Source organism: Scylla paramamosain, chromosome 35 (genome assembly GCF_035594125.1).
Source record: "Scylla paramamosain isolate STU-SP2022 chromosome 35, ASM3559412v1, whole genome shotgun sequence".
Taxonomy (NCBI): Eukaryota; Metazoa; Arthropoda; class Malacostraca; order Decapoda; family Portunidae; genus Scylla; species Scylla paramamosain.
In genome coordinates, this window is record NC_087185.1 from 1,252,235 (window position 1) to 1,269,543 (window position 17,309).

Below are 17,309 nucleotides of genomic sequence, written 5' to 3' on the forward strand. Positions count from 1 at the left end.
CTGCATGTACTGAATATATGTTTTTAATTAGTCTTTTGTGATTAATCTTTTTAATATATCTGCGCCAATGTAAACTAGTATGTGCTTAGAAGGCTTACCAATGTGTGGGTGTTGGTGGGTTTGGTGCTACTCAAAGGGAACACGTGCTGGAGATGTCTGTGAAGCAGTGATGTACAAATAACTGAGCGTATTTCAATTCACATAAGTATCCCATAAAAATAAAAAACTGACCTCCGTTTTCTCTCAAGAACGTAAACATTTAGGCGTATTTCAATTCACATAAGTATCCCATAAAAATAAAAAAAAAACTGACCTCCGTTTTCTCTCACGAACGTAAACATTTAGGCGTATTTCAATTCACATAAGTATCCCATAAAAAAAAAAAAAACTGACCTCCTTTTATTGTTGTTGTTATCATCATTATTCTTGCTTTTTTATTTATTTTTCATTCTCTTCCTTGTTGTATTGAGAACATAAGAACATAAGAAAATAAAGGAAGCTGTCTCCTCGGTAATAATGATCGTATTTTGCAGTGTTTTCCTGGTGTTTCCACGTGTTTCTAAACTCAGACGTGTAGATAAGAGTAGAATGAGTAAGAAAATAAGAGAAATAGAGGAGGAAGAGGAAGGGAGAAGGAATAGAGGAGGTGGTAAAACAGAAAAATGATAAGAAAACAATATTTAGCTTAATTTTCCCTGCTGCCCTGTCTGTCTTGGTAGTATTTGTCTTCCCTGACAGTGCTTCCAGTGTATTTGGTGTGTTTAAGAGGTGTTGGAGTGTGTCTGGAGGTGTTTAGGGAGTGTTGCAGTGTGTCTGGAGGTGTTGAAAGGGTGTTGAAGTGTGTGTTTTAGGGATTTGGTGATGTTTGAGTCAATATTTAGCGTTCCTGGTGTGTTTTGGGGTGTCTTAGGCTTGTTTAGGAGTGCTTTAAGTGTGTTTTGGACTGTTTTCAATGTTTTGTGATGTGTCAAGTGTATTTTAGGATGTTATGGACGAGTTTGGGTGTGTTTTGTGTGGATACCGGGGAATTTTGGGTGCGTTTGTGGGTATTTTAGGTCAGTGTGGGTGTTTTGGGGTGTTTTAAGTGTGTTTTGGGCCGTTTTCAGTGTTTTGGGATGTTTTAAGTGTGTTTTAGGATGTTATGGATGAGTTTGAGTGTGTTTTGGGTAGGTACGGTGTGTTTTCGATGCGTTTAAAGTCAATTGGGTGAGTTTTGGAGTATTTTAAGTGTGTTTGGGGATATTTTGGTGCACTTTCGATGTGTTTAGGGTGTTTTTTGTGCGTTTAGGAGTGTTTAAGGTGTTTTAAGGTGTTTTAGTGTGGTTGGAGTTGCTTTTGAGGTGTTTTGGTTATGTTAAAGGCATGTTGCAGATAAGTACTGGGTCTTTGAGGGTAGAAGTGGTGTGCTGGAGGTAAAATAAAAGGTTCTGGAGTGTTTTAGGGGGGACTGTGATAGTAGAAGCGTGTCAGGGGTGTTATAGCGTGTGTTGTGATGTATGAAGCTTCTAGATGCATGTGGGGGCGATGTCTGGGTCTGTACGAGGTGTTGTGGTGTTGGAGTCCTAGCAGGGGAGGGTACTGGAGGTTGTAGTGATGGGTAGAGGGTAAAAACAGAGGTACACTTTAGGTTAGGTAAGGTTAAGCGTTCATTGGTGTTGATTCAGTAATACAATCTTTTTTTTCAGATACAAATGTAGAGGGACGAAATAGAGAAGCAGGAAGACCACCACCACCACCACCACCACCACCAGCAGTGTGGAAGAAAGGTTAGACAAGCGAAGAAAGTTGGAAAATTAATAATTAAACGCTTGCTGTCTTTTATTATCTTGAGTATAAAATGGTTATATGACAATCTCTCTCTCTCTCTCTCTCTCTCTCTCTCTCTCTCTCTCTCTCTCTCTCTCTCTCTCTCTCTCAGTATTAGTAACCCTGTTGACAGAAGTGACATCCGCGTCTTCTTAGATGTAAACAAAGCGGTACTTTCCTTCCAGCTGGTGATAAAACTCTCTCTCGCTCTCCCTCACTCTCCCACGCCACGGAAGCAGTGGAATAAAGCACAGGAGGAGGAAGTGAGAGGATAATGAAGTTTGGAAGTTTGTGATACGTAAGAAGGTTACATGTTGTGAGAGGAATATAGTGCTGTCTGTCTGTGTGTGTGTGTGTGTGTGTGTGTGTGTGTGTGTGTGTGTGTGTGTGTGTGTGTGTAAAGAAGAAAATGCTATATTATATCTACGTGTTTAAAAGTTTCTGTGAGGGAATGTGTGTGTGTGTGTGTGTGTGTGAAGGAAGAAAGGGGTGGTGTTTACGGGTCTGTGATGAAAAAACGTGTGCTTTGTTTTGTAACCTTCAGAAAAAAATATTAAGAAAGTTTTTACAGTGGGAAAATTTTGGTGGTGAGAGAGAAAATGACTAAAATATTACCTCAAATTTAACCTAACGTGGTTGAGCTTCACACTCCTCATCTGTCCCTAACCAAACCAAGCCTAACCCAAAGAAGCCTACCCTAACTTCTGTCTGGTGCTTCCTCCTCCCCAAGACTGGCTATCTCGTGTCTTAATCCCAAGCTAGCCTAACCAAACTTTACCTAACGTAACCTAAGCAATTCTAACCTAGCTAAACATTTCCTAAGCAAGCCTAACCTAGCCAAGCCTTACCTAACCTAACCTAACCTCACCTCACCTAACCTAACCTAAAGAAGCCTGGCCAAACCTAACATAACCTAACCTAACCTAACCTAACCTAACCTAACCTAACCTATATCCTCTTCCCATGGCCCCACTTAACCAAACCTAATGTAACTTTCAGAGCAATGGCAACCCTCCGATCCGGCAAGCAAGTTGGCGGCAGCGATGGCAGTGGCGGTGGCGGTGGCAGTGGTGGTGAGGTGGACAGCAGGGACAGAGGGGCAGTACAGGCTGCGGACATCAAGAAGGTGAGCAGGGTGTCGTGTTGGTGTGTGTTGCTAAGCTGAGATGTAAAGTGTTTAGTTTTCAAGACACTGCAATATTTGTCACTCAACGCTCATGCAACACTGCCTCAATGCACAAGTGTGTCGGGAAAATGATTTAAAGTCGTAAAAATTTTCTTGTTTTACTTTATTTATTTATTTACTTTGTTTTTTTTTTTATATATATAGGAGGGACACTGGTCAAAGGCAACAAAATACAATAAGAAAAAAATACTGAGAAAAAAATAAAAGATAAAAAAGACCTCACTTAACCTAACCTAACTTAGCCTAACCTACCCTAACATATGCTAACTTAACCTAACCTCTTTTAACCTAACATAACCTAACCTAACCTAACCTAACTTAACCCAACTTAACCTCACTTAACCTAACCTAACCTCACTTAACCTAACCTAACGCAACCTAACCTAACATAACACCCACAGAAGAACGCGCGGACAAGCAAGGTGGTATTCGGCAGTCTGATCCTGGACCTGCTCGGTTTCACGGTGTTGCTGCCTCTGTTTCCTGCTGTCCTTGACTATTACTCCAAGCACGACTCCAGTGGCTTGTATTCCTCTCTGCTCTCCTCTGTTACTTATTACCAGCATATCATCAGCATCCCTGTGAGTTTCCATTCTGTCTTGTTTGGTGGTATGTGGGTTTGTTGTGTTTTGTATTGGTTTATATATTTTTAGTTTGTTTTTATTATTATTTTTTTTAAATTTTTTTTATCCTATTATCTATTTATTTATTTTTGTTTGTTTGTTTGTTTGTTTGTTTGTAGGGTGTGTGTGTGTGTGTTTGTTTGTGTTCCTGCTGTTCGATATTCAATGCGATCCTTCCACCTTTTCTTTGGTCTGCCATGTCGTTGTCTTTTTATTTTTATTATATTTTTATTATATTTACTAAGAAACTAATTAAACTATGCTTTCTACAAAAACAACAATAACAACCAAATCATTCCAGACTACCCCATCCCCTGCCTTCTGCCCTGCTCCACCCAGACACCATGGCCCAGCAGCAACGCCATTCCACCTGCTACATGACGCTGGCTGATGCACTCCTGACACGGCAGCGACAGGAGGCGGAGGGCAGGAGCAAGAGTCGGATGGTGAAGGAAGGCATGATGGCAGAGGTGGTGGCTTTGGAGGGTGTTCGTGCAGGGTACCTCAGCAGGGTCTAGGTTAGAGCAAATTGATGATGAGAGACTAGTGAGAAAGGTGTTTGTGTGTGTGTGTGTGTGTGTGTTTTTTTTTTTTTTTTTTTTTTTTTTAATGTAGGAATTATTGTATATTTCATAAAAATATCGTACGAATTCCCAAATTATCGTATTATCGTATGAATCCTATTGTACATCGTATACGGGCAAAAATTATTGTACTTGTACAATAATTATCGTACGTCTGGCAACGTTGCACGACATGCCTCGGCAGGTCCGTGCCAGAGGATGCCACGAGGAGATGACGCACTGAAAGCGCAGCACACTGAGCAATATCACCTAAGCGCGATTCCCACCGTGGTGCGAGCCACTAACTGTTAGTTCCTCTCTCTAGATTAACCTAACGTTCAAAACAAGATCGCCACACTGTTCCAGTGTGATGATCTTGTTTTGATTTTGATGCCACATATGGCTCGTGATCCCTCCTGAACCAGGCCATTAGATCGGCAATTATTGTAGAAGAAAAAAAAAAAAAAAACGGACAAAACAAGCAGAAAAAACGAACGGTGTTCTCCAAACTAATTGCTCATACATCTGGGAAGCCACATTCTCCCCAGAAACTCGTTCACAGCCTCAATCATCCTTTCATATGTCTCTACACAGTCCCAGCACCACCACTATCCATTCCCTTCCATTCTTTCATTCCTGTTATGCCCTAACTCAGTCAGAATAACTTGCAGCATCGATCTCCTGTCTCTTTCATACCTCTCACACTCCAGCTTCACATGTTCCCACATTTCATCTTCTCCCATGTCACACATCTGGCACGCTTTGCTGTAATTCCTCGCTTTCACATCTATACACTGTGCTTAGCTCGGAAAAGATCACCACCCAGGCTTCTATCATACCCCTTTTCATACATCGGGACCTCTTTCTCCTTGTATCATTCCAGAGTGTTCTTTCGTTCCATCTCATTCTTCCATCCATTCAGTCCCACACCACTTTTCTTTCCGTCTCTCTTCCATTTTATCACCTTCCATTCAGTTCTTACTGTGTCCTCTTATCGCTATCCATTCATGCTCATTTTGATTCTTCTCAGCCATTCTCATCCCCCACAGTTTGCAATCCACTCCAGTCTGTCATTTTCATGCACCTCTTCTTCCTCCATTTGCTTCCACTTTCATTAAACAGATACGCCTTTCTTGCTACGCTTGCATCATCCATTCTATCAGGCCCAATCTTGTATCTAAGTGTCGCTTTTGTAAATATTTCCTTAAACGCTGGGTCCTGAACACCTTTGATGTCTTAAGAAATTGTCTTGAAGAAATTTATAGTAATTTGGGCAAAAAAAAAAGATGAATTATTAAGCATCTTTATTGACTTCATTAAAGCTTTCAATACAGTCAGACATGATCTATTATTACAAAAATTATACTATTATGAAATTTGAGGCACTAATCATGATTGGTTTCGTAATTACTTATATCCAAAAGAACTAAGCCAAATTTCTCAGTTCTGTATCTGCACCTCTACCCAGCCATTATGGTGGTCCACAGGGAAGTGTTTTGGGTACAGTCCTTTCCCTTTTATGCATGACATTACTCATATGTTTGCAATTTTTTTAAACAATTCTTTTTGTTGACAACTTTATTGATTACCGGTGAAAACCCTACTGATATGATGCATACACCAAACACTGACCTACATTTTCCTTAAATGGTGTAATAAATGAACAGTAAACCTAAATAAAACATTTTATATGCTATTTACTAATAAGCCACTGTGAACTGTGTAACAATGGAAGTACAGAAAAGACTATAGGTAAATTATAAAACTTTATAGTTTCACTAGGGTTAAATGTGAAGGTCAAGAAGGTAATGGCCCATCATACCTTTATATAAACAAAGAAACAGTATGAACACAACTAAATAACATTATAGTGAAAACAAATGGGAAAAAGATGTACCAGTTTCTTTGGCCAAGTCAGCAAACCATGTTGCCTTGTTACAGTTGTGAGAGCACAATTTCCCCCACAGAGTAAAGCTTACCTAAGGTTTGAACCCTCAACCTTTGAAAATCATCCCACAGCCTCCATGTTTCCGGTAGCACTTACTGAGCACTTAGGTATGAAGCACAGTACATCAATCAAGCACAACCCCTCTACTTAACTGTCAATAGTAATTTATTTTCTTCTTGTACTGTTCTGCATTCCAGTCCTCAGTATGCAGAGCTTGGAACTCAATTAAGCTATCTGTAAAATTGCACAAGCCTCTTCTCTCATGGTATAAAAGGGCAATTCAATAAACCTGTGCATGCCCTGTAGCACCAAAAACACTGCTGAAAACTATCATCTGAACCAAACAATGCCCCAACAAGCTGTAAATCTGTTATACAGCTTGAGTGCCACGCAGTGATGAACTGTCTACCTTCTACAGACTAGCTAATGTGTTCATGCTTTCATGGTGGGTAGTACCCTGAGCACAAATGTTCAGACTAGTTCAGTGAACCATTCAGTGATAATGTGAGTAAGTGTTTTAATAGTGCAATATCATCAAGAGTTAATGGTTCTGGTGTGCGTTTGTGTGTGTGTGTGTGTGTGTGTTTTGCTACTTCTTGGGTGAGGAAGTTTAGTATGCCTTATAAGACACATCAGTTAGTTTGTGTCTAAGATGCAAAAGAGGATTCTACACCAAATAGCTCCAGGATGGCTGTCTTTGCTAAAGCCAACTTGGCTTTCTTCACATTTGGTCCTGAAAGCACAAAATATTGAATTAAATAACACATTTCCAGTGTAAAAAGTTATTTCAGTGCAACAATATCATACTTTAATCATTTGCATAATTTCTCTCTGACAATATTGGTGACATCTGAAATCAACAAGTAGTGTACCATTCTTCAGTGATTGAGGCCTCACCTTCACCAGTGAACTCCTGACCATCAATGCTAGTCTTGAGGGTAAAGAATGCCTTGCTGTCACGCACACTCTCGGTGACACTGTACTGCACTCCAGGCTTCATCTGGTTCAACACCATCACAGGGTGCATGGCAGCAGCGCCCTCAGGGACTTGCTTGGCTGGTCTGGGCAGTGGCTTTGCCTTGGCCTGAAAGAATTTTACCTATTACTATTTTCAGGGACAATGGTACCTAAAAATAATGTAAAAAGTGTAATGACAAAGCACATATAAGGCTGAAAATCTCCACATAAGATGATTGCCACTTCTGTGGTCAGTGAAGGAGAACCACATCTGCTACCAATTCTGATCCAGACTCCTTGCCTTGCACCCACCTTTGGATCTGCAACAGAGTCGCCAGGGATACGACCACCCAGATGTGCAGTGATGGTCTCCAGAACTGCAACAGGCTGAGGCTTGGCCTCCTCAACACCAGCAGTGGCGTCACCAGATGCAGGTGGCTGGTTGAAGAATGCATTGATGCCAGCAAGCATTGATCCTGTCAAGTAAATCAAGGCTTTCTGTATGTTCCTTTCATGGCATAACATATATAATTTCTAAATCCCATTCAAATCATGATACCAATGCCACACTAGATGGTGCCCCTACTCACTTGTAAGCTCAGAGAGTCTGTGGTGAGCATGGAAGTTTGCAACAATGTTTTCATTTACTTTAATAACAAAAATAATGAAAATTAAAAATTATTCAACTAACAATGGTCATCCTGCTCACTGGTAATCCTATACACAATTCCCTGTCAGCAACCCTCACCAGTGGGAACAGCTGTCCCATAGGGCTGGGCCGGGGGGGGGCACATGCCCACGCGGCCCTCACGCCAGTCATTGAACATCTTGTACATGGCAAAGGACACCAGGGTGGCCCAGGGAGTTTGGTCCTCTTGTTTATTCTCTCCGGGCGGCTTCACGTAGCTGATGAGTGCTGCCTCGGCCGCTGCCTGCCTGGCCAGCTGCTTGGATGAGCCAAACCCTCGGTACTTCTGTCCCTTGACCTGAGGAGGCATGGCAGTCAAGTGGAGAGATCCTTCCATCGTGAGGACAACGGGGCAAACGTTCCACCTCATCGGCCAAGGCATTACCAAACAGGAAGTGTAAAATATGAAACAGATCAACATATACTCAAACCATTTTTATTATGTTCTGCTGCACAAACCTCAACAGATATGCAAAATGGCTGGCTGATGCCTCCCTCCTGCACGGTTTCATAGGTGATGCCCGTCTCCAGCTCGTTGAGGCACATGACAGCATTCTTGGGTTGTGCATACTTCTTGATCCTGGTGTTCTTAAATCCTGGCACCTTCTTTCTTTTTAATCTGGTGCCTGCCACTGCACATTAATTGAAAGGTCACAACACACTTGCCATTGTGAATTTAAGAAAATAAATAAATAAAAATAAGATAAAATAAAATAACCTGCCTCAGCCTGCCAGCAAAGACAGGATGTGTGGGAGAGAGAGCTTTGAGCAAAGTTGTGCCACAAGCTGCTGGATGCCGCGATTTGCTTGGTGGCAAAGCATCACTCAAATTTAGCTGGAATGACTGAATTGGGTTGAGTACTGCCTGTACTTCCCACCCCAGTCAGACATGAATGACAAGTGTGGGCAACACGCTTCAATTAATCAATCTGAAAATGTCTCTACGACTGTTAAGTAAGCACCCAGCCTCATACATGGCACCTTTAGAAGAGTCTTTTGATAACTCCCTGTAGGTGGTGAGGACAATGCAAGCGAGTGACTGCCAATGTAGTATGAGTTACCATAAGATTCTTCACTGGCTTCACTGAGTGCTACAACTAGTCGTGAGGAGACATAACAGCTCAGGGGGGTCAAAGCTGCCCTGCGTGCCCAGCAAACTAGCTTGCTGTCAAAACAAAGAAGAGCTTCGGTAAATAAAAGGCTGGGAGAGAGAAACAATCTAAGACTCTTACCAGATACTTATCATAAAGACAAACATGGCAATGTAATAATATACAGTGAGAGTTAAGGCACTCTGTGGAGAAAGTATTACAGATATTCTTCACAATGATTAAAGTTTGTTGCCTGATCCTTGTTATCTTATATTTCATCAGTCTTTCCCCACACCTGAGACAGCATCAAAGCCAGAAGCAGAATAATAATATACAAAATAATGAGACAACAAAATCCCTCATGAATGAGGACCCGAATTATGAACTTATAAGAATCCCAATTAAAAATAAGTGATATAACCAGTACAGAAATTAATTACTCTTGTTTCTCTTGTTTCACCAGCTCTGGCACTACAAATTTACCAACTGAGGACGCCTCAACACGAAATAAATCACAAAGCAACGCTCTTGCCTGATCACAACTGAATTCCTCCCACACAAACAATACTACTCAGAAAGTATCCTTCAGAAATATATCAGAAAGGCAAAGCTCTCATCTAAATGCAACCTTAAGACTATGATCAACACTTTAGTCTGGCATACCTTTGGGTCTCCTCCATGGGGGCTTGTATGCTCGCTTCTTCTTCTGGCCATCCTCTCCCTCGTCCTGAAGGGTGAGGCAAGGCAAGGTGAGGCAAAAGTGAGGACATCGCTCAGTGAAAATAGTATCATGTTTGGGTGTCCTCGGGTATCAAATCAAATGAACAAGCCTAATAAAAGTGAATCTTGAGTTATGAATATCTGATTAACAAACTTACTGACGTGTGTGAAATAACTAAGGTAAATCTTTATCCTCACCATTCATTGTAGATTTCACATTTATAGATAAAAAAAATATCAATGCATTATGTACAAAATAATGGAAAATGCAATATGTTTTCCTCCTGGTAACTTATGCATGCTAATGTATGCTACCTTGCGTCTCAGCCCAAACATGCCTTCCTCATTTATTTATTCTTGATTACATGATTATGGAAATAACCTTAGCCTCAGCTTATTTCAATATTAATGGCACATTCAATCAAGAAATTTGATATTCAATACTAAAAGAAGAAAAATCACCATTCAGTAAAAAAAAAATGGAGAGAGAGAGAGAGAGAGAGAGAAAGGCTTTATTTGTCACGCGTCACTACTACACCTCACCTCTTCATCTTCTGCTGCCTCCATCTTCACTTCAGCATCAGGCAACCCCTGGCCATTGACATCTGTGTTCTCTGTATCTCTGTAGGTCTCCCCGGAGTTATCCATTATGTCCGCAGATGGGCTGTCTGTCATAAGGCCGAGGGATGGAGGGGCAGGAGGCGGGGCGAGGGGCTGAGTGGTGGATGCCATACTGTTGTGGCCAGGAGGTTCAGAGGAGGAGGCAGTAGACACCTGCTGAAACGATAATTACTCCCAGTGAGGTCTAAAGCACTGTTCAGGGGATGCTGTGAACTTATCATTAAACCCAGCTGTGACCTCACTGAACGTCTCCCTTTGTGTCTCACAACACAAGGAGGCAGTCACAGCTTGCCCTCTAAAGACAACTCTCTTCCTCCACGCAAAACTACAAGCACCTAATAACACACACACCCTTCACTCAAAAATTTTAAAATCATCAGGGCGACTCCTACACCAGCCTCGGAGTCCCCATCTGGGGAGGGGACCATAAATGTCCCCAGGTCGGACTGCCTTTCTGTCGACGACCCTAAGTGTCTTGACACCCCCCTCAACTTTTTCTTCATTAACTTCTGCAACATTCGCGGTCTAAGATCTAATTTTCAATCTGTAGAACACCACCTCTCCTCTTCTAAACCTCATATTCTTTTCCTCACTGAAATTCAGGTGTCTGAGGCAACTGACAGTAGCCCCTTTTCTGTTCCCTCCTACTTTCTCTATCCTCATTTTCGATCCAAAGCTGGATGCTGTGTTTATGTGCGCAATGACTTAACCTGCTCTCGTGCCCACGTTCTTGAATCCTCCGAGTTTTCCACCATCTGGCTATGACTACAGAGTCACTCTCATACTAAATTTATCTGTGCTGTATACCTCTCACCTAACTCCTCTGATTATAAGAAATTCTTTGACTACTTAACTTCCAAAGTGGAGCACATTCTGACCCTCTTCCCTTTCGCAGAGATCTCCATTCTTGGAGACTTCAATGTTCACCACCAGCTTTGGCTTTTTTCTCCCTTCACTGACCATCCTGGTGAACTAGCCTACAACTTTGCTATCCCCCATGACCTAGAGCAATTGGTGCAACACCCTACTCGTATTCCTGACCGTCTTGGAGATACGCCCAACATTCTTGACCTTTTCCTGACCTCTAATCCTTCTGCTTATGCTGTCATCCTTTCTTCTCCGTTGGGCTCCTCCAATCACAATCTTGTATCTTTATCTTGTCCTATCACTCCAATCCCTTCTCAGGATCCCCCTAAGCGAAGGTGCCTCTGGCGTTTTGCCTCTGCTAGTTGGGGGGACCTGAGGAGGTATTTTGCTGATTTTCCTTGGAACAACTACTGCTTCCGTGTCAGAGACCCGTCTTTGTGTGCTGAGCGCATAACAGAGGTGATAGTGTCTGGCATGGAGGCATACATTCCTCACTCTTTTTCTCGTCCTACACCTTCTAAACCTTGGTTTAACACAGCTTGTTCTCATGCTATACATGATAGAAATGTGGCCCACAAAAGATACTTAAGCCTTCCATCAGCAGAATCTCATGCACTTTATATTTCTGCCCAGAACCATGCCAGGTCTGTTCTCCGACTAGTCAAAAACTCCTTCATTAACAGAAAATGTCAAAACCTTTCAAGATCTAACTCCCCTTGTGATTTCTGGCATCTAGCCAAAAATATCTCCAATAACTTTGCTTCTTCTTCTTTCCCTCCTCTATTTCAACCAGATGGCACCACTGCTATCACATCTATTTCTAAAGCTGAACTCTCGCTCAAACCTTTGCTAAAAAACTCTACCTTGGGCGATTCTGGGCTTGTTCCTCCCTCTCCTCCACCCTCTGACTACTTCATGCCACATATTAAAATTCTTCACAATGATGTTTTCCATGCCCTCGCTGGCCTAAACCCTCGGAAGGCTTATGGACCTGATGGGGTCCCTCCTATTGTTTTCCGAAACTGTGCCTCCGTGCTTGCACCTTGCCTAGTCAGACTCTTTCAGCTCTGTCTGTCAACATCTACCTTTCCTTCTTGCTGGAAATTTGCCTACATTCAACCTGTTCCTAAAAAGGGTGACTGTTCTAATCCCTCAAACTACCGTCCTATTGCTTTAATTTCCTGCCTATCTAAACTTTTTGAATCTATCCTCAACAGGAAGATTCTTAAACATGTATCACTTCACAACCTTCTATCTGATTGCCAGTATGGGTTCCGTCAAGGCCGCTCTACTGGTGATCTTCTGGCTTTCCTTACTGAGTCTTGGTCATCCTCTTTTAGAGATTTTGGTGAAACTTTTGTGGTTGCCTTGGACATATCAAAAGCTTTTGATAGAGTCTGGCACAAAGCTTTGATTTCCAAACTACCCTCCTTCAGTTTCTATCCTTCTCTCTGTAACTTCATCTCAAGTTTCCTTTCTGACCGTTCTATTGCTGCTGTGGTAGACGGTCACTGTTCTTCTCCTAACAACCTTCCAGACAACTATCCCCTCTTCTTCAATGACACTCAACTGTCTCCCTCTTCTACACTGAACATCCTCGGTCTGTCCTCTACTTATATAATCTGAACTGGAAACTTCACATCTCATCTCTAGCTAAAACAGCTTGTATGAAGTTAGGTGTTCTGAGACATCTCCGCTAGTTTTTCTCACCCCCCCCAGCTGCTAACTCTGTACAAGGGCCTTACCCATCCATGTATGGAGTATGCTTCACATGTCTGGGGGGGTTCCACTCATAATGCTCTTCTAGACAGGGTGGAATCAGAAGCTTTTCATCTCATCAACTCCTCTCCTCTAACTGACTGTCTTCAGCCTCTCTCTCACCGCCGCAGTGTTGCATATCTAGCTGTCTTCTACCGCTATTTTCATGCTAACTGCTCTTCTGATCTTGCTAACTGCATGCCTCCCCTCCTTCCGTGGCCTTGCTGCACAAGACTTTTTTCTTTCTCTCACCCCTATTCTGTCCACTTCTCTAATGCAAGAGTTAACCAGTATTCTCAATCATTCATCCCTTTCTCTGGTAAACTCTGGAACTCCCTGCCTGCTTCTGTATTTCCACTTCCTATGACTTGAATTCCTTCAAGAGGGGGTTTCAAGACGCTCATTCATCAATTTTTGACCACTGCTTTGACCCTTTTATGGGACTGGCATTTCAGTGGGCATTTTTTTTTATTGGATTTTTGTTGTCCTTGGCCAGTGTCACTCCTACTTAAAAAAAAAAAAAAAAAAAAAAAAGATATGAAGAACACAAAGGAAGGTCAGTGTTCAGAGTAATGAGGTAAAAGAAAGTTGAAGGTTCAGGGTGATGAGGTATGGAGAGTCGTAGGGTTCAGGGTGATGAGGTAAAGAGAGCTGCAGGGTTCAAGGTGATGAGGTATGGAGAGTTGTAGGGTTCAGGGTGATGAGGTAAGGAGAGTTGTAGGGTTCAGGGTGATGCTGCAGGGTTCAGGGTGATGAGGTAAAGAGAGCTGCAGGGTTCAGGGTGATGAGGTGCCAAGGCTGGTGGTTTTAAGAGGTTTGCTTTCATCATGATGCTTTTCAAACACTACAGAGATGATGAGTCCGTTTCATTTTTTTCACTAATGATCAGAATATTTTTTTTATTTATCAATAAGATGCTCTGTTTTAAATGTAAAATATTGTGAAGCTTTCAAAAACACTTCATGTGAGCCCTGCTGAGCAAAACACATTGGCAGACTGGAGCTGGAAATAAATAAATAAAATAAATAAATAAATAAATAAAGTTGTGAAATAAAATAAAACAAGGGAAGTGACATGAGATCAGGATGCCTAATTTCACCATTATGGGAATTATGGAAATAATCTTTGCCTGCTAATTTTCAAAGGCTGACCATCAAAAAACACTTTTAGAGTCATGATGTACACAAAAAAGGGGTCACCAGTGAAATTCATGAACTGAACTGACATAAATTTAATCTAACCTCCTCCTCAGATGAAAGCACTAATTCATTGCTGATCTAAAAGAATGTAAGGGAAGTTACATTAAGTTTGGAAGGCAAATTTTACTTGCTTTTACTTCCCACTCACATGAAAATCCCCAAACTGAGGCTGATCTATTTGATTGGTCTAACAAAACAAAATTATACACTGCTTGCATCCACTGGTCTGCAAAAGCTACATAACTCAGTCCTTCACTCTGTCAAACCTTTAACTAACACCACTTCCAAGGGAATGGCGCAGCTGCAGGCGTGAGCCACCCCAGTATTTCATAAACAATTTCCTCTAGGCTACGTGCAAGACTAACAAGATTAAAAGCGTAGCCAGTCACATGATTAAACAGTAAACAATATTTCCTGTCTAACACATATGAATAAAAACTTACATATTATCATATTAGGAAGTGAATAAGCAATAATAACTTATAACCAGCCTTCCTTGCTCCGGAGTGACACACTAGTCGTGGAATGATCAATAGCTGCTACGTGGCATTTGTCAATAATTCACCAAACGGGGAAGACAAAGAGAATTGGTAAATTTCTATTTTTCATCAGTATCTCTATTTTAGACGGAAGTATTTTTTACTGGTAGTGTTCAGCCCATTTTTAATTAAACTGCTTCCTGTTTTCCCCCAAATCATGTTTTATTTCTCCCCACCCCACCCGAAGACTGGTGAAATATGAAAAAAATACCATAACTCTTAATTAACCAAATCAACACTCATCATAAGGTCTGTGTACTTAGATCTGACCATCGTGTTGCTTTATATCACATGTGCTGATTAGAACTGCCTCATTTCTCTTTTTTTTTTTTTTTTTTTTTTTTTTATGTAGGAAGGATACTGGCCAAGGGCAACAAAAATCTAATAAAAAAAAATGCCCACTGAAATGCCAGTCCCTAAAAGGGTCAAAGCAGTGGTCAAAAATTGGTGGATAAGTGTCTTGAAACCTCTTTATCATCGAAAATAAAGGACAAGCTGTAATGCTTATCTGTCTTCCAAACTTATACTTGTCTTATTGGCTATGTGTTTAGGTCAGATCCATTTTCTTGCTTCATATATCACGTGTGCTGGTTAGAGCTGCTTTACCTCTCCTTATCATCATAGAAACTAAAGATGCACAAAGCGTAATACGTACACACTTATCTCTGTTTTCGGTCTTGCTCCTCAGCTGCTTGGTCCTGATGCAGTGTTGCCAGATCATATGCAACGTTGCCAGATTGTTTTGGCCATATTATCGTACTACACAGGTTAAAATTATTGTACTTCTGGTAAAATTATCGTACATATGTAATTATTCCAAATATTATGCAAAACTGCCACTTTCCAAATACAGCAGAATTTAGGTTTTTAGGTTTTATATATATATATATATATATATATATATATATATATATATATATATATATATATATATATATATATATATATATATATATATATATATATATATATATATATATATGTATATATATATATATATATATATATATATATATATATATATATATATATATATATATATATATATATATAGAGAGAGAGAGAGAGAGAGAGAGAGAGAGAGAGAGAGAGAGAGAGAGAGAGAGAGAGAGAGAGAGAGAGAGAGAGAGAGAGAGAGAGAGAGAGAGAGAGAGAGAGAGAGGTGTGTGTGTGATAAAAAAAAAAAAAAAAACAGGTAACAGTAATTCCATGATGCAACATGTCAAATATTTCATCAAAACTCGCTTACTTTGGTCCGCTTCAGTTGTCCGCGACCACAGCCACATTTACACACCACCCCTACGGCTGCTCACAACACACTAGCGCGTAGTAACTTCGCGGCGGCGGTGGTTATTCATATGGTGTACAAGAAATTCCTGTAACTTCATCTCAAGGAAACTTGAGATGAAGTTACAGAGAGAAGGATAGAAACCGTAGGAGGGTAGTTTGGAAATCAAAGCTTTGTGCCAGACTCTATCAAAAGCTTTTGATATGTCCAAGGCAACCGCAAAAGTTTCACCAATATCTCTAAAAGAGGATGACCAAGACTCAGTAAGGAAAGCCAGAAGATCACCAGTAGAGCGGCTTTGACGGAACCCATACTGGCGATCAGATAGAAGGTTGTGAAGTGATAGATGTTTAAGAATCTTCCTGTTGAGGATAGATTCAAAAAGTTTAGATAGGCAGGAAATTAAAGCAATAGGACGGTAGTTTGAGGGATTAGAACGGTCACCCTTTTTAGGAACAGGTTGAATGTAGGCAAACTTCCAGCAAGAAGGAAAGGTAGATGTTGACAGACAGCTGAAAGAGTCTGACTAGGCAAGGTGCAAGCACGGAGGCACAGTTTCGGAAAACAATAGGAGGGACCCCATAAGGTCCATAAGCCTTCCGAGTGTTTAGGCCAGCGAGGGCATGGAAAACATCATTGCGAAGAATTTTAATACGTGGCATGAAGTAGTCAGAGGGTGGAGGAGAGGGAGGAACAAGCCCAGAATCGTCCAAGGTAGAGTTTTTTAGCAAAGGTTTGAGCGAGAGTTCAGCTTTAGAAATAGATGTGATAGCAGTGGTGCCATCTGGTTGAAATAGAGGAGGGAAAGAAGAAGAAGCAAAGTTATTGGAGATATTTTTGGCTAGATGCCAGAAATCACGAGGGGAGTTAGATCTTGAAAGGTTTTGACATTTTCTGTTAATGAAGGAGTTTTTGGCTTGTCGGAGAAAAGACTTGGCATGGTTCCGGGCAGAAATATAAAGTGCATGAGATTCTGCTGATGGAAAGCTTAAGTACCTTTTGTGGGCCACCTCTCTATCATGTATAGCGCGAGAACAAGCTGTGTTAAACCAAGGTTTAGAAGGTTTAGGACGAGAAAAAGAGTGAGGAATGTACGCCTCCATGCCAGACACTATCATCTCTGTTATGCGCTCAGCACACAAAGACGGGTCTCTGACACGGAAGCAGTAGTCATTCCAAGGAAAATCAGCAAAATACCTCCTCAGGTCCCCCCAACTAGCAGAGGCAAAACGCCAGAGGCACGTTCGCTTAGGGGGATCCTGAGGAGGGACTGGAGTGATGGGACAAGATAAAGATATGAGATTGTGATTGGAGGAGCCCAACGGAGAAGAAAGGGTGACAGCATAAGCAGAAGGATTAGAGGTCAGGAAAAGGTCAAGAATGTTGGGCATATCTCCAAGAGTGTCGAGAGACGAATGAAAGGATGATTGAGGCTGTGAAGGAGTTCCTGAAGAA

At 41.3% G+C, this 17,309-nt stretch overlaps 2 protein-coding genes across 13 annotated transcripts in view; one reads left to right on the forward strand and one right to left on the reverse strand.

Annotated features, from left to right (window-relative positions):
- LOC135090493 (major facilitator superfamily domain-containing protein 10-like) overlaps positions 1 to 5,864 on the forward strand; it is a 7,067-nt gene extending 1,203 nt beyond the window's left edge. Inside the window, exons 2-6 of one of the 10 annotated variants that reach the window (XR_010261946.1) lie at positions 1,686 to 1,766; positions 1,992 to 2,069; positions 2,806 to 2,932; positions 3,394 to 3,573; positions 3,917 to 5,864. Coding sequence is in view for 9 of the 10 variants with exons in the window: in XM_063987289.1 (XP_063843359.1) it covers positions 2,810 to 2,932; positions 3,394 to 3,601; positions 3,917 to 3,996 (411 nt within the window). In the remaining variant the exon portion in view is untranslated. Of the gene's footprint in view, positions 1 to 1,685; positions 1,767 to 1,900; positions 2,120 to 2,805; positions 2,933 to 3,393; positions 3,602 to 3,916 lie in introns of those variants that run through there. The other 9 variants (XM_063987289.1, XM_063987287.1, XM_063987292.1 and 6 more) reach the window with 9 other exon arrangements.
- On the reverse strand, positions 5,468 to 15,359 carry LOC135090489 (double-stranded RNA-specific editase 1-like). Of its 3 annotated transcripts, none has more exons than XM_063987279.1 (8): positions 15,222 to 15,359; positions 10,126 to 10,356; positions 9,526 to 9,589; positions 8,231 to 8,403; positions 7,832 to 8,069; positions 7,396 to 7,559; positions 7,024 to 7,210; positions 5,468 to 6,859 (listed from the first exon to the last, which is right to left on the reverse strand). In XM_063987279.1, exons 1-8 carry the CDS (start codon positions 15,285 to 15,287, stop codon positions 6,774 to 6,776), a joined length of 1,209 nt encoding a protein of 402 aa, XP_063843349.1. In that variant the 5' UTR covers positions 15,288 to 15,359; the 3' UTR covers positions 5,468 to 6,773. The 3 variants fall into 3 exon arrangements, with proteins under 3 accessions (XP_063843349.1, XP_063843348.1, XP_063843350.1); XM_063987278.1 differs by having other exon boundaries at positions 10,126 to 10,359; positions 15,222 to 15,342; XM_063987280.1 differs by lacking the exon at positions 15,222 to 15,359 and adding an exon at positions 14,471 to 14,697 and having other exon boundaries at positions 10,126 to 10,359.
- Positions 15,360 to 17,309: the final 1,950 nt, after the last annotated feature.

What these genes read in the sequence shown, in the direction of transcription:
- LOC135090489 (XM_063987278.1), bottom strand. Translation starts at nt 15,287, where the DNA reads ATGATCTGGCAACACTGCATCAGGACCAAGCAGCTGAGGAGCAAGACC. An exon ending in CATTTTGCATATCTGTTGAG is followed by an intron (nt 8,070 to 8,230) that starts GTTTGTGCAGCA and finishes ATGCCTCCTCAG; the next exon opens with GTCAAGGGACAGAAGTACCG. An exon ending in ACTCTGTTGCAGATCCAAAG is followed by an intron (nt 7,211 to 7,395) that starts GTGGGTGCAAGG and finishes AAATTCTTTCAG; the next exon opens with GCCAAGGCAAAGCCACTGCC.